The sequence below is a fragment of the Plectropomus leopardus genome, chromosome 1, assembly GCF_026936395.1.
Source record: "Plectropomus leopardus strain MGB_pleo_1.0 chromosome 1, ASM2693639v1, whole genome shotgun sequence".
In the NCBI taxonomy this organism is placed as follows: domain Eukaryota; kingdom Metazoa; phylum Chordata; class Actinopteri; order Perciformes; family Serranidae; genus Plectropomus; species Plectropomus leopardus.
In genome coordinates, this window is record NC_142176.1 from 34,719,207 (window position 1) to 34,736,507 (window position 17,301).

The 17,301-nt window shown below is 41.6% G+C and overlaps 2 protein-coding genes across 2 annotated transcripts; both read right to left on the minus strand.

The window, feature by feature from the left end:
* Positions 1-261: 261 nt before the first annotated feature.
* Positions 262-4,636, minus strand: LOC121941027 (growth arrest-specific protein 1). The gene has a single exon (XM_042483731.2). The coding sequence runs from the start codon at positions 3,444-3,446 to the stop codon at positions 2,694-2,696; it is 753 nt and encodes a 250-aa protein (XP_042339665.1). The 5' UTR covers positions 3,447-4,636; the 3' UTR covers positions 262-2,693.
* A 3,044-nt stretch (positions 4,637-7,680) lies between these two features.
* On the minus strand, positions 7,681-15,264 carry cplx3b (complexin 3b). Its single transcript, XM_042483743.2, has 3 exons — positions 14,789-15,264; positions 11,502-11,589; positions 7,681-11,283 (listed from the first exon to the last, which is right to left on the minus strand). The coding sequence occupies exons 1-3, from the start codon at positions 14,944-14,946 to the stop codon at positions 11,059-11,061; spliced, it is 471 nt and encodes a 156-aa protein (XP_042339677.1). The 5' UTR covers positions 14,947-15,264; the 3' UTR covers positions 7,681-11,058.
* Positions 15,265-17,301: the final 2,037 nt, after the last annotated feature.

Sequence of the window (17,301 nt, forward strand, 5' to 3'; positions counted from 1 at the left end):
AGACAGTGAAACATGGCCACATGTAGTGCTTACTTTGGATTAACTCGGCTGACTTGAGATTGACATTTTTAACAATAACCTCTGCGTTTTTTTGGCTTTTAAACCCTGCTGTTTCTTAAAAAGGCAATGTATAAATCATCTAAAATTAAATCTAATATGGGTAGGTATTACAGCACTCAGAGGAAAACTGGTTTTCAAAAACCAACTAATCTTTTAACTCATCTCTTCTAACTGTGTGGACAAATCACATCATTACACAACTTTAGCTCATAATCATTTTATTATAAAACTCACCCTCCCACATGGAAGATGCTGAAGTGTTCACTGCTATGTTCCCACAAGATGAGATGATAAACTGCAAACTCTAAATCACGTCAGGTTTTGTGTCTGTGCTACGTTTGTGTTCATAGTGTACTGAATGCGTGTGAGTGACTGTGGGCAGACACTGGCTTATTTTACTGCATATAATTGTAAAATATATACACATTCATCATATCTTGCTTCATAATTTAACATTTAGTGACACTTTTCAAGACTTCATAACAAAAAAAGGATTAGTTTTGACACAATTTCAAGTGGCAAAGACACAAATTGGCAGCTTTGTTACAAGTGATCAGTACTAACAAAAACATTGATTTTACCTTCCCTTTTTGCTTAACAGCTCAATGTGGCACAGTGGATGAAAAAAGCGAGACTGAAATATTGCTGGGTTGAATTGATGGGCTTGAGGTGACCTTGGGACAAGTAACATTTAGAGAAGTTCCGATACTATTTTTTCCTTCTTAATACCGATCCCAAAACCTGACCCTATTGGCCAATACGGAGTACCAATCAGATACCATGGTGTTAAAAACCCCCAAAATAAAACCTAAATACTAAGCTTGTATGGATGTAGATTTATTTAATTTGACATTTTGTGTAGGGCTGGGCGATATGGAGATAATCAAATATCACAGTGTTTTTGACCAAATACCTCGATATCGATATTGCGACAATATTATAGTGTTCAGTATTGGTGCTTTTACAAAATATTTACACAATGAGATTTGTGATAAGTAATCATCAGTAATGTGGATATAATGACTAAGTATGTAAAGAAAAAACATAAAACGGCTAGAACATTCTGCTATGTTCAGAAAATATGGTATCAGATCGGGGCATAGATTTACATTTTCTACGATACCTGACCCAGCGTTTTGGGCTGCATCGGAGGCATTTCTAACACTGATATCAGTATCGGAACAACTCTATTAACATTAGACTTGTTAGCTGGCCAGTAGTCGTACAGAGCGACTGTAAAAAGGAATGTGATGGATTGTTTTGAAATACTAAAAATTTACAGGCAAAGATTTTTTTAACTGAACTCAGTCTCTTTGTTTTAATAGTCTGAGTTTTCTCTGTATTTGTGCATTTCTTTAGAAAGCACGTAGTGACATGTTAAAAGCACCCTAAATGTAGCCTAATACACCTCTTGTTCAGTTAGCAACACTCTCTTTAACAAACTCAGTGACACAAAATAATTAACATACATTCAATCCACGTTTGAACATTCATGCCAGACTACTGCTCATGTGTGAATACATTGTTGTTAGTGTTCACACACTGTTGTGACATTGTGACGTTCACTCATTACTGTGTTGTGAGGGCGAGTATGACCTATTGTTACTCAGGCAATCCTTAGTAAGCATAAAATGTACTTTCTCTGTTTGATGAGCTAATTTCAACTTCAATTTGAAACAGACCTTGTTTAAAATCATATTCACTCTTATATAACAAAGCCACGCCATGTCAGACCAGCTAAATCTCTTATTACAAGCAGTGTTGAGGATAAACTCCAGGTATAGGTTGACCTATTCACACCGTCAACACAGCTTTTCCTGGCTTGTTGCTTCAGTGTGAAAGTAGTAATAAAGACAGGGGGTCTTTTATAGGCGTGAAAAGGGGGAGGCAGAGGAGAGGAGGAAGAGGGGGTAGGGGGGTGTCTCAGGAAAAGTTCAATAAAACAATCTCGCATGGGGGGAGGGGCTCCAGGCAGAGTGCTGGACAGGCGCTTCAGTTAATTTCAGTGCTTGATCCCACACCCTCGCCTGTCCTTTTGACTATTCCCACAAATATTTGAAGTGTGGTTGCTGCAACAATGCAGAGGCCCCTGAAATGGAGAGCAGAGCAAACAGAGACTGGATGGGTCCAATGTTTGTCTAAGGTCTTAATAAAGCCACACTCCAAGTACCATTGAAACCAAACAAACAGGAGCTGTTTAAAGGCACTCAACTTGGCAATGCTTCGCAACAAAGTCTGGTGTGGGTCACTTCCTCGCACTATCACCTCAAAGTATTTTTTTGCCATTTTTGGCAACAGGTTTCAACTTTGCAATAAGTGAGTAGTTCACTTATAGGGCATCTATGTGAAGATTTCAATCACAAATTTAAAAAAGCAGTTTTCCTGAGTGAGATGTGCTCAAAGAAGAATTACTATGCAAAATGCATGGTTTGTGGAAAGAAAACACAAATCACTACTGTTGCCCTGCAACTGAAATGGAATGACAGGGAGGGGGGGGTGAAAAATAGCTTCCCTTATCCAGCAGACCTGGTCTGAGTCCTGCGCCAGCAAGCCGGCCCACTGATCAAGCCGCTGATTTCCTGCTGGACACACTGTCATCTATTAATCCAACAAATTTTCAAGTACACATTGTCTCAGCACAATATCCATGCCAGAGGAAGACACAGGAGCAGCATGCAACTGGACAGCCTCTGTGGAGCAGAGGAATGATCAGTATAAACCTCCTCTCTGTCGTTTTTAGGATCATAGTCTTCATCCTCATAGATGTCATCCACATCAGGCTGGTCTGATATAACAATGTGGTCTCCTATAGAGCACAGTTTGCTCATGTTCTCCTTCACCACTTCACAGAAAGGCCTCTCCACCCCATCACAAACGCAGCGGTTCAGCAGCATGCCATTCGGGATGAACAGCATCTGCTGAATGGTGGCTTTACACTTGGAGGAGCACTTCCTGCCATTGAACAGCTGCCCGCAGTATGACAAGTAGGCCGTGAGGGAGGTGTGGCAGTTGATGTCTTCCTCGCAGCGCTGCCGGGCCTCCATGCACCCGATCCCCCCGGCATCGCTCGGGTGTCTGCGGGGGAGGCACGGTTCTATGGCTCGCTTGGCGCTGAGGCACTCCAAGTCCTGTGCGCAGTCGCAGGTCTCCAGGTCCGGCCCGCTACGGGTGTGATTCAGCCTGATGAGCGCGTTGATGCAGTGGCTCGGACACTGCCTCCTCGTCCCCCTAATGTTACCCTCACAAGCTGCCATGTACTGACTGTACGCAAGGTCGCACTCGGGCTCCTCGTGGCACCGGAGGAGCGCCTGCCAGCAGATTAGCTGGGCATCTAAGGCCACCAGCACCCATGGGAGAAGTGCCAGGGCGCTGCACCAACATTTCATGCTTGGATGGAGTTCTAGTTCGGTGACGTGCACTTTCCTAACCAGCACATTAGGATCAGGACAATATATCTGAGTTCAGAAGTATTCCATATAAAGTTTGTCACCAACGTGGTCGAAGAAAATAGTCCTTTTTATAAATTATCCACGAAAACTTGTACACATGTTAAGTTTGCCTCCTCCTGCTGAGTTCTCCAATAGGATCTGACTCGGGGAAATCACCACGCGTGGCTGCAAAAAAGAGAAACAGCGCAGAAACAGTCATTCCGGGAAGCATGTCCGTTCAAAAGTGGGGAATCACACTCCTGAGTGGAGCCTGTGCCTGCTCCGTGCCACCGGTGCAGCTCTGTGAAACGCGCCGCGGGGCTATCCAAAGTTAACGCGCACTCTAACCACAGTCATTGTCCACAACTCAGTTTGTACACTTGAAATCATCTTTCTTGCCATTCTTGGTTTCGACTTCTCTTTCCAGCTCGACCACTTTTAACATCCATCCGCGCATTCCGATGTTGTTGTGTTTTTTTTTAGTTGGAAGAGGTTTCTGTCTGTCGCATTTTGTCCCGCTATGCGCGTCTTTGTCCCTCTTCTTGCTGTTACGCTTCACGGTCCGCCGAGCATTTCCCCACAACACCCCTCCTTCTGTCGAAAAAAAGAAAGAAAAGTCCCCCCCCCCGCCTCTCTCTCTCTCTCTCTCTCTCCCCTTCTCTCTCATTTACAATCCTGGCCACCGATTGGTCTTCATTGAGGAGTCAGCCGTGGGACCCATTTCCAGGCCTACAGCAGCACAGCTCTGCGCACAAATCCTTTCACTACATGACGAGATAAAAATGTTTATGATTTTCCTTGCATGAAACCCAGGTTCTGTGTGGTCCCTTCTCCCCTTGTAGCAAAACACAAGTTAAAGGGGGGAGCCGGGGGGAGGCTTGCAAAACGCATTCCTTTGCAAGAAGCTCACATCTGCAACTTCACTGCTCCAATTTTCAGCGCGGAAAAACAAATCTGTTCCTTTTTAGCCGCAAACAGAGCAGGGGGAAACCTCTGTGATAACTGGCTCGCTGTTGAGACTTTGCACTCAAAGCTTCTCGCTAATTGTCGCTCTTTCCCCCCACTCCCCGTCCTGCCTCTCATTCTGCAGAGTTTTAAAGCCCCGATTGATAGAGGAGAATGGGAGAGAATAGTATTTTCTGGACCGTTTCACCCCAATTGTGTCAGATTGGCCATGCAGTGGCCCAATGTCTTTCCAGGCTGAAGATTGTCCACGCACTGCGGCCTATCAATAGAGAGGGTTTCAGCGTCAATATATTTTACAGCTATCCCCTTTCACACCACACTTGAGAACTACCAACAGCCCAGGCTTTTCTGCCATTCACATGGTAACTAACTTGATTTTTAGGGTTCATGCAATAAAGGGAGTTTGTGTTGTTTTGGTATTATTATTATTATTGTTATTATTATTATTATTATTAGTCTTAAGAAATATGACTCAAATGGGCCACATGGTGACGCTGCAACTAACTTTCAAAATGCAATTTTGGAAAGACTTAGCTGCTTAGAAAATACCCTCTTTCCACTAAAATTAACCCGTGCACACAGATGTTCTAAACACTGCAAACCGCTAAAATAGGCCATAGACTGCTTTCCCATTGCCAGGAGAGCAGAGCTGTGCACATGGCTCTGCAGCAGATAATCATTTGTGTGTGTGTGTGTGTGTGTGTGTGTGTGTGTGTGTGTGTAAGTGGGTTGTTGTAGTTAGTCCGTTCAATGTAACGGACAGGCTGGAGAACAGGTAAATAGTAGACAGCAGCATTGACAGTAAAAACTTTAGGGTGCAACTTCTCTTTATATCTCTGACTTATCCAGTCTCCCTTTCAGACTCTATGCTGACTAATTTGGACTGATAGTTTTAGCGCTTCTTACAGACGGTAATTAGTGGTTCATTGCATCTCACTGGTTAAGGAGCTGAAATTAGCGTGTTCACCAGGGTGTTGTGTTCACATCAATGCAGATCAGAGCCGAAGAGTACTGCAGAGTGATTTGGCCCGCGTGTGGATGTCGATTGTACAATTTCTATTCTTATTGCATTTAAAAGCCAGATTTTACCAGGTGTTAGAATTTAACACCTAGAATGGCTGCAGTGGATTTCATTATGTTGGGGCGGCACGGTGGTGTCGTGGTTAGCACTGTTACCGTACAGCAAGAGGGTCCCTGGTTCAAACCCGGGTTGGAACAGGGTTTGATCCATGGATGGAGGCCCTTCTGTGCTGAGTTTGATTGTTCTCGCCTGCGTGGGTTCTCTCCGGGGTCTCCGGCTTCCTCCCACATTCCAAAGACATGCAGCTCAGGTTGATTGGTGACTCTAAATTGCCCTTAGGTGTGACTGTGAACGTGAAAGGTTGTCTGTCTATATGTGTCAGCCCTGCGATAGGGTGTACCCCGCCTTCCGCCCAATGACAGCTGGGATTGGCTCCAGCCCCCCCGCGACCCTTGCGAGGACAAGCGGTTACGGACAATGAATGAATGCATTATTTTGAAAACAGTTAAATGAATTTACTTTTTTAATTTTTGATTTTGACTCAACGAAGCTGGCCACCAGCAACGTTAGAAGTGAAATTTGCTTCAATCTATGTTGTGATATCAGCTGTCTAAAAAACAATGTCTTCCAAACATCTCATACCAACGTCTAAACAACTAAACAACATTTAGTCATGTTTTTTGGAGAACAAAACTCTAGGTCTGCAAAATTTCAGAATGTTAACGTTGACACAATGTGATATTCTAACGTTAGAAAAAATAAAAAATAAAATATTGTCAACCCAATTTTCAATCCAACCAAAAATTAACATCTCTCAGCCCAACGCCTCTCTGACATCATACTGATGTCTGATGCCAGCTGGACATCAACCCTAAATTTGCAACACAGCCTCGTGGGACTGAGATACACATCTCTATTATAGAAAAAGCAAGACTAGTCTAAGAAACACGGCCCCCATCAATCAAATCTTTGCAAGGGTCGGGGCTTACACAGAAAAACCTCCTACTCAAACTCAAACCTTCAACAATATTTATTTGTGGGGGGGTTTGCCAGCTATATTCACTGATATTGAGTTTTAAAAAATGTAATATCTCATGTGTTAATTGTTATAATTGTTTAATTCAGTTTCACATAGCCAGGAATAAAAGTGAAGAAATACTAAAGCCCTTTATTTTACTTTTGTTGCCTAAACACAGTCAGTTTGAAAAATATTATATTTTAAATATTGTGTTATTCATTTTATCATGTTAAGAGTTTATTATATTAATTTTCTGCCTTTGTAATTTTCTATACAAAATTCCTGTCTTTTAATTTATTATTAGATTATTTCAATGCATTATTTTAAATACCCAATCATTCTTCTTTTTTATGCTACATGGTTATAATGGCGTCATCTGATGGACATTGTTAGGAACTACAGACAGCGATAGCAACGCAGAGTCATATTAATTGATATTGAGTTTTACATACAATTTGTCACACACACACACACACACACACACACACACATACACACACACACACACACACACACACACACACACACATACACATATATTATATAGTCACGTGTTAATTGTTTAGAAGTGATTCAATTCAACATTGCCAGGAATGACAGTGTGGTGAAGAAATACTAAATCTGCTTTTGTTGCTCAAACAAATCAAAACAAAATAGTTCAAGCCAGTTTAACCTAGTTTCTGTTGTAATTGCTCCCTCTGGCGGACATCATTAGGTCCCATAAACTACACTACAGACACAATAATTAGTTTGCTTTAAATTTATCTGTCATACAAAGCAACCCAGCCCATTTCCATATAAGTGTATTTATTTTTAAATACTAAATCCCTTGATATATTTTTAATTTACTTCATTATTTTCACATAATGACTTAAAAGACTGAAGCCCTTTGCTATATGTATTTTTATTTTATTTTCCAACTTTATTTACTGATGTTAAGTGTTAAGTTTTCTGAGTTTTTCCTTTGCATCTCTTTGTGTCTCGTGGATTTAAGTGGCATTTTGAAAGTGAAGGCCAGGTCCCTCCCTGACATTTTGGACCCCTGGGCCTCTGCCCACCAGGCACGTTCAGTAATCTATCCATGAGTTGTGAATATATGTGTTTGTCCACCTGGTGTTCTGGTTACTGCAAATGTAAGACATACAAACAGCAGCAGCCCTGTGCAAAAATCAAAACAAAACAGAAAAGAAGGTAATTATCCTAAAAATCAATTTATTGCAATTAAAACAAAAAAAGCACTTAATTACTTTAGGAGACAGAATAATAGAGATACTGTCAGACAAAGTAACAGCCAAAGAACAAGAAGAAACTGCGTGTCATGGCAGCCATTTCCTTAAAAAAAAATCTGTTCCACAGGATGACAACACAAAAAAAAAATACATTTGTATATCATTATTATTGAGATAATTAATAATTATTTCAAGTCACACACACTCATACAAAGCAAACTGTTTTCTTTATGGCTTCTGTTCCACCTGTTTATATTATCTCATGACCAAACATGGCATATTCTATTATACTCTATTATAAAAGGACTTATTGCAACTTTTCCTCTGCTTTGTGTTACTGAAATCTTACAAATATACTTCTTATCTATCACATGACAACGACGGCCTCAGTTTTCATTCAGCAGTAGTGTGGCACCTACAGCAAGGAAACTAGCATTCATTTTAGAGCATACACTCAGTAACTTTCTGCCCATATTTTCTTCAAAATAAAATGTGCACTCTAAAAATGCAAATGTTTATAATCAAATAAAATTGGGGACGGATATGAGATCAAAGCGGACGTCACCTTCAAAATCACTGCTACATAAAATCAAACACTGGCAAAATGTAGCATATATGGATGTAATAAAACATCAACATCCCCTCTTTAACCACCCACGCCCTCACTTACGTACACATACACACATACTGAGTTACGCAGCAAAGCCCACAGTGACTGTGTGTTGTCTACGACCAGCACTCTCAGCCACAAGACGAATTTTTTTTTCCATTTTTTTTTACAAAGACACCATTTGACGTATCACATCAGCTGAACAACACGAATCCACCAGCACAAGACAGCACCACTGGGGTCAATGAAATGTAGGACAGGTCAAAGGTCATGTGATGATACCGCGAGACCCAATGAGTTGATGAAAACAGAGCGACCCGCCATTGACAGTATAGGCAAACAGCGGATACATTTACGTCTTACACAACATAAATATGCAGATCTATACGCACACCACAGTTACACAGTTTGACATGTTTGTGCCATTTCCTTTATGTTGGTCATCAACAAAGGCTTTGGCATATGACTTCTAAAGCATTTACATTTCTCTCATCTGAGCGAATTTTTAACCTCTTGATGCAGCACAAACACAGATTTGCTCCCTTTGTAGTTGATGCTAGGTTAAATTAGGGAGTTGTTTTGCACACTTTTACACTGAATTCTTACAACATACAAAATGCAGCGAATCTAATACATAAATTCTGCCTCCTCACGTAGTATTTGTTGCTTTTAATAAAACTCGAAGTAAGTAGTCTCCTGCAGAAAAAACAAACAAATAAAAGACAAAGGCCCGTCTTCGTAAAAAGTAGCTTACAGATGTTGGAGAGAAGACAACCTTGTACGGACGTCCAAGGCACGCTGAAGTACGAAAAAAGCTAAAAGAAAGAAAACCTTTCTAATGATATGTCAGAGATTCAACTAAGATTAATGCAGCTCACTGGGAGCTTTCATCAGGGCACCAGGGGGCCAATGTTAGTAAGCTACTTATAACAAAAATCTGCCTCATTTGTTGCTTTTAATTAATATTGCCCAGTTCAAATTCAGTATAACACACATATGGCCTCCTCACGCAAGCCAGTGTCAGCCTTGTGCAAGTTTTTTTTTCATTTCCACCAAGCAGCGGATCTCAGTGACAGGGGCGTAGCACCAAATTCTCGGGCCTATGCAGTCTCCGTAGGCCCCCCACCCTTCCTATCTAAATCCATAGCCACTTTTACACTGCCTGTTCCAGGGAGAGATGTATGCCACCATTATGCCACCTTGACATTCAGTATAAAATGTATGATCGTGGAATGGGAGGACAAAGTTGTCTTGCCTTCGAGCTGCCACAGGAGGTAGTAATAGTGCCAAAATGTTGTTCATACAACAGCGAAAGCCAGCAGGATGAGTGTGATGCTTTGGCAACGTAGTATGCGTACTTTCCTCTGCGGAAGATTCAAAAAGCAGTTAGCCGCTAACACAAAGAATAAGAACAGTGGCTGTAGATGTCTGCAAATTGGGAAAACAATGAAATTCATAGGCTCCTTACCCTCAAAGCAATATTAGCCACCATATAACAGAGACGTAAATGATTGTGCGCGCCATGTTAGTACCATTGTTATTGTTTTTAAAACGGTGCCACTGCATATGTCACGTCACACTAGATGTTGACGCTGTTGTGTTAAACATCATGCATCTTTTGCTTCTGTGATGCTGCCATGCTTTCTAAAATGACACACTGGAACAGGATGATGCCGCTGTTGTTTGGTTCTGTGTAAAAAATGCAAAGGAGGCATAAGGAAGGGACTTTGTAAAGGCTCTATAGAGCAAGCTTTGTGTAAAAAGGGCTCATGTCTCGCTCACACACTTTGTCATTTTGATTTCTTTCCCTTTCCTTTTTTTGTAACTGCGATTTTCCTATTGTGGCAAAAGACATGACAGTGGATGCTTTTAGTGCATTTAGAGACGAATCCCAGTTTAGGGGTGGACTAAATCATTTTGTGCTTTCAAGGGGTGAGGTGGGCCTCAGTGAGCTTCCACTATTTTTTATACGAAGTTCAGTCAGTCAATTTTAATTTAGTTTTGGCACTAATTACTTAAAAAAAAAAAAAATGCAAACAAATCAAGCCTCTTGGGGTCCCACTCCTATTGGAGCCCTGGGTTTATAGTCCCACTTTTCCCCTTCGACTACGCCCCTGCTCAGTGATACTCACTTGTTGAAGGTGCACATGTTCATCAGTGAAGTCATCCACTATGCGTTTGGAAGCAATGAAAACTTGCACACACAGCTGAAACATCTGCTGCTTAATCTTATTGTGTTACCACTGGTCATGTGAGGTACAGAGAGAGAGAGGGAGGTTACAGGAAATGAGGGGAATAAAGGATATAATAGATGAATATTTCTCAGAGGAGAAGTTGCTCTAAAGGCAGAAATGATCTTACCGGTTAAATCTTTGGGAGGAGCCAAATAAGTTTTTCAGAGTGTAAATGAGCTAATTTTAATAAAAAATCTAGATGACATTCATGACTTTTAGGATATCTGAAGAGCTACCAAAACGAACTCATGTTGATGACGCTATGACTCGAATTCTTTTATTCCAGTTAGTAAGAGGAGCCACAGATTTCATAACATCAGCTACTTTCTTTTCTGAAGGGCCTCTGCCTAACTTTGCACAGCTAGAAAAACTTTTATTATGTGGCTCTGTCAACTGACATTCCACTAAAGCAATATGTCTACCTCCAGAGCAGCTCTGCCTTTGAAAAATATTTGCACAAGTAAAACTCTAATCTTCCGGAACCTGGCCAGATCACATGAGACTGCAATTCTCCGTCTGCTTTTTGAGGTCTTCCAGCGTGGCCTGGGCTTTGTCTTTCAGCTGGTCGATGTCCACATTCTGGATATTGGACAGCTGGCCAAGAACCGACTGCTTGTGTGTTTCCTCCTGGTTGTCCTCAGCGATCATCTTGGCCAGCTCTGTGGGCAACACCACATCCTCCCCCGCCTGCTGGATCTGGGTCTCATCTATCTCGTTCTGAGGTGGATACCCAACAGGTCAGGAGACAGAGGGACAGCATGTATAGAACAAAAGGTTTTATACTCCACATAGTGCCTGGCTGCAAAAATGTGTGGAATTTAGAGGCAGTGATTGTGTCGGGGACATTTTATGTTTGTCATGGCATGGTCAGCCCTTCAATCCAAAAATGCATTGTCTTAACTTCATTTTTCACAAGCATGGCTTCATGAGTTTACCTTTGGTAGTCTGTACTTGTCACGGAAGTGACTTCTGACCGTGGCTCTTTCAGCTTTCTTCTGGGCAAAACTGGCTTCTCGTTCTTGTCTGTAAGAAAGGAGAAAAAAAATGCTTAATGGCAGATACAATTTTAGATCCACATAGCTTCTTTATATTTGACAAAAAAAGAGAAAATTATGTAATGCACCACAGTGTGACAAGAAGGAAAAAATAAGAAGATAAAATTTGCCACTTTTATTTACTATTTGTTAGCTCATATCCCTTTCCCACCAAAATTAGTGTGTGCACACGGGTTTTTTCAAACCTGCTAAAAATAGGCTATAGACTGTTTTCCGTGTGCCAGGAGCAGAGGTGTGTACGCTGCTCTGCAGCAGACGAACATGTGTGTGTGGGGGTTGTTTTTGTGTCTGTCCAACGTTACGGACTGGCTGGAGAACAGGTAAACAACAGAGAGCAGCATTGACAGAGGTCTGTGAAACCTTTATGGTGGTTACTTCTCTTTACATATACTGTATCTGTTACTTATTCAGTCTCTCTTTCAAACTCGGTGAATACTAATTTGGATCGATGTTTGAGCGTTTCTTAGGAGGAGACAGACAGTAATTAGAGATGCTGTGTCATTGCATCTTGATGGTTAAGGAGGTGAAATTAGTGTGTTCAAGCTGTTGTTGTGTTTCAGTCAATGCCAATCTGAGCCGGAGGCGATAAATACCCGTGACTTCTGCAGTCATTTTATCATCATTCTTTTATCCTCAAATTAGCCCTTTTGCTGACTGGAAGAGATGTCTCAGGCAATGACCGGCCAGTCTCATTCTCCTGGATGCTACTTTCTTGATCAACCGGGGCTGCTCTCCATATAAAGTCTAAGTCATTTCACCCGTGTGTGATGTTACACTTTCACACTTTCATGTTGCATTAAAAAGCCAGATTTGTTAGCAATTTTTTAGCAGTGGAAATTAGGCTTTACTTGTTTATTTATGTTCAGTTCTCATTCGATCTCGTTTTTTCTTGTTGTGAACACAATACATACATATAGATAATCCTTTTCCCCCCTTTTCTGGGGGCACTCTTGTCCAGGATGGCAAATGTGCTAAGTCCGGCACTGTTTCCATGCCTCCTTATTGCCTTGCTTTAGCTATGAAGCGTTCAAGAAAAATTTAGGTTTAAGCCAAACCATCTAAGAAATGAAAGATGACTCTCCAACCATCTTTATAATTGCCATGGGATGTATTTAGGTGTTTCCTAATTTCAACACATCTGTCTTGGAGAAACAAAATGTTGGGAGGCCCATATTTATCTGTTCACTTGTTGTCATGTGCCTTTTAAAAACTCACTCTCGTAAACAACCCAGGCTACAATGTGTGATGCCTCCAGCAGAGGGCAGACAACAGGCTGCTGGCAATGCTCTCTCCACTCAACATCGCTGGCATATTTAGGGCTTCACTGTAGTTCATAATTGCCCCTCATAAACTGCTAAATTTGCTGAAAGATCATGAGTGAATCATGGCATTATGCTTAACAAACTTGCTTGTATGGCCTGAAGCCAAATATGGCATGAATACAGTGACAGAAGACCAAAATTTATTCGTCAGTAAAATACAGTAGATGCTTACAATAAGATAAACACTATAAATGGGATTCTTCAGAGCTGAAGTGGTAGAGGCTGCACTGCATGCCCAGAAGGATCAAATCAGTAGCATCATCTAAAGGCGAGGGGACACTGGAGGACCACAGGCATGGTTTACAAAGTGTTTGTACCCAATGTGTCAGGGGAAGGACATTTTATCTGGAGACGCGGCATTCATGGTGCCATCCATGTGAGCCTGGGTTCACTTTGGATAAACATGAGTGGGCCAAACGCAGAATGGCACATGGGCCCATACGGCGTTCACTTACAGCCAATGAGCAGAGCTTTGTGTTGTCCCTTCTCAAGGGCATCGGATGACCAGGGTTGTCACTGTGGCCGGGGTGCTGAGGGTGATAAAATGTCTACATGTGACATGCCAGTGTGAGCAACCCCCCCAACCTTATTCTGCTTCAATCTGAGCAGTATGGGCCTCTCGGTGATCTATGCTCATGTTTAGCACCTCTGACTAATAACTCACTTCCACTGAAGGTCACATTATGACGGCAGAGCGTTAAGCATCTCACCCTGCCTCCTGTAAGTCTCATTGGGCCAAGCAGAGTGTTAATACTGCCACACTTATAGGAATTCGCTTCCCACTCATGCTTAAAATGCTTGCACATGGTAGGCATGAGGCACTTTGCATTAAGTGTTCATCAAATGTGTTATTAAATATCATTACAATGCCTGCAATCACTACCAGCTGAAAGAGCATACATAATCACAATCTACCATTGTTTTCTGTAAAACTGCTCTATTAATTCTTTATCCCACATTATTTATTTATGGTAACTTATTCTATGACCAGTGCGGTGAACATCTGATATGTGATGTGGAGTCCTGCTCTATAGGAAGCGTCACACTAATCAATAGTGAGTTGCTGTGCACTGGATGAACTCTGTTTGGCAAACAACCTTGTTGTTACCTTCTGTTGTCCCCCAGTGCTCTCAGGAGACAAACACCTTAACATATATGGAAATTAGGAAACATTAACATGTAAAGAATTCACTTTTGAAGGTGAAACACAAAAAGCAAACATAGCAGTAAAATTAAAAGGTCCACAGCTGAAATCACAAATGCAAATACATATGAAAATACAAATAAAGCAAAATTGGAGATAAAATAGAGGGCATGCCATTCCAAATGTATTCTATCCACTTTTTTTAGGCTGCAATATATTTGTATAATGTACAGAAATAGTAGCCATCTTCATTGATAACTTATAAATAAGTGATTAAAGTCCAAATTAATTAATATTATATTTGTTTTCCCTCTGATCATATCCAAACAGAGGCTTTACTTTACCCACTTTATTTACCACAATGATTCATTATTCAGCCGCACGCGCACAGAAATAGGAACATGTTTCGCCCGAGGCACGAATCCCTGTAGACATTTCAGTGGCAGAACAATTCCAGGAATCCCAAATTAAAAAACGGCGCTACACAATTTTCCGAAGAGACAGAGAGCTCCCTGGGCGAGAGGAGCAGCTGTGTGTGGAGCGCTCCTGTTATTGCATTGATGCGTAAAAAAGCGCGCGGCGCACTGGGAGCGCTCTGCTATTTACACACACAAATAGACGCTGTTTAAATATGCCACGGCACACACTGTAGGCTTTTTCTTTACAACTTCACAATCACAAGCTTCAAATCAGTGCCTTACTTTTCCTCCTCTAACTGTTGCTGATACTGTTCAAATTCTTCTTGTGTCATCCCCTGCGCGGCGGCTTCTGATTTCTCCCCTTCATCTTTCTCCTCCGTCAGTCCGCCTGTCAGGTTCTTCAGCTGTCCTCCAACCATGTGTTTTACCATGAAAGCCATGGCTGCGCGTCCGAGAGTTCTCTATTTGATCGGATGAAAAGTTGAAGGCTTAGATGCGCTCTTAGATAGAGCGGTGGATAAATATCCGTCAAGTGAAACCAAAGCGCATGTAACTTTCGAAAGGCTCGGTAGGAGCGATCAAACCGGGATAAATGACTCCAACGTCGGCAGCTGGCAATTTCAGCACCACTGATCCTGGACAGCTCCGCGCCGTGAAGGATGGAAAGGAGCTGCTCAGCTGTGAGTCAACAAGTTTGGCGCTGAACTCTACCAATCCTGTGACTCCGTCCGCAGCCACCACTCCCTCCACCCAATCCCAGGCACCGCCGGACTGGGTGTGCGCTTGCATGGCGCGCGCCGGCATCGTGGGCTGCTCCCGTGAGACAAACAACACGTGACGAGCCTCAGTTTCTCCTGGCTGTTTTGCTGCCTCTTGTCTCTCTCAGGGTCATCTGCGCGCTGGAGCCTGACAGTTTGTCAACACACAAAGAGCGTCCTAATTGCAAATTAGTCAAGTGACTGTTTGTTAACCCACGGCGTGAGTTCGGTTTATTGGCCTAATCACTTAGAAATGATGTCTCTCCGAGCAGGGTTTGTTTGGTTGCACGAACAAGCTAATTTCTTATGGAATTATGGAGCTGTGCGCACAGCAAGTAAATGCATCCTTTAACCCTTTGACATCAGATTGACATCAGTGCTGTGCTCAGAGACCTTTCAGATACCTTTCACATACATTTAAACCTTGGAAATATATGTAGATTGGTTTGATTTCTTTTGAAAACATGGCTAAAAGGGCAGTCAGCTACTTGGCAAGACCTACAAATTCCGAGATAGTATTAGAACTTAATATTAATGTAATTTTTATTTTATATTTATTTTATAACAGTAATATTGTAAAAAAAGAACTTTTTAAAAAAAAATTTGTATTAAAAAGTCGTTTTTGTTTTTGTTGTTTTTTGAACCTTTTTTTAATCCCTTTTTCTTTGCCATTAAAAAAAAAGTCAAGTATTTTTTTTGTAACTTATAACTTGAAACTTCTTCTGGGGGTTTTGAAAGACATCAAGCCAATTTGCTCAGATTTAAAAGGGTTAACCTGAGCACACTCTCCATCCATGTGCACTTAATGCTCTTGTAATTATTCCTTGCCACTAACATTAAGGAACTGGAGCTGACATCGTAAAATTAGAACTTTTGTCTCCAGTTGCATCACCATAATACTCCTGTAGTGACTCATGTATCTGTAGTACCTCAAGTGCATTTATAATATTAGTGTCTCGTGCTTATTAGGCCTCCTATAAGATTCATGTGCTACTTCCTCTCATGTTTCTGTGTTTGTGTGTGTTTGATGGGGTAGGCGGGTGAACAGTTCAACTTCCATCACCAGAAAAGATGATTTATTAAAAGTCTGGGCGGTTCTGGATGACACCGTGTGACGCAGTGTTCAGCTGGAAAGCATCACTTTCTAAAAATATGACCTACGTGCGTGTGTGTGTGTGTGTGTGTGTGTGTGTGTGTGTGAGAGAGAGAGAGAGAGAGAGAGAGAGAGAGCAGGGAATATTTTAAATCTATCTCTCTCTCTGTGAGATTCTTGACATTCAAAGTGTGAAAAGGAACTTTGATTACAAGTCAACAACTTGATCCTCGCAGCAGTCTGACACAGAGTCTGGCCTACTTTTCCCAGTCCCCGTGGATCAGGGGAGACAGAGAGTGTCTCAGTGTCTTTTTGTCACAGGCTTAGAGAGGCCCTGTTAGCCTATACCTGCCTTGCTTTTAAATCTCTCTCCAACTTCAAAGCTGCCACTGGTGAATAGATGGAAACGTAAAGCAGTGAATAAGATCAGAACTGTAATCTCTGTGAAATTTAATAAAAAGAAAGAATTTGCCTAACCAGCATGTTTCAACATCAAATTATATCTTTTCATTTTCACAGCCATGGGATCTTTTCCCAGCCCAGGTCTCACTCACTTTTCTATGGATTATCACTGAGCCCTGACTACAGGTGCTCCAGTAGGTACACAGCAGGAGGCTATAATCCAAGATGATGTAAATTACACACACACGTGCAAGCTTAATGATGAAATTCACACATTTCATTAAAGAGGACTTAAGCCTTCACATGATGACATGTTCAAGACAACTAAGCCTCATAGAACAATCACGCTGGCCTTAAAAGTGAGTCTTTGTCTGTAAGAGATTCAAACAGATGTGTTTATTGGCACCAAACCTGAAAAATACATTCTCCCCCTTCCTGTTATAATATACTGTAGTACTTGTCATTAGCTGATGTATGCGTGACACAGAAACTCACTCACACTCAAATCTCCCCATTCTTTACATTTATTGTTTTATTAATGT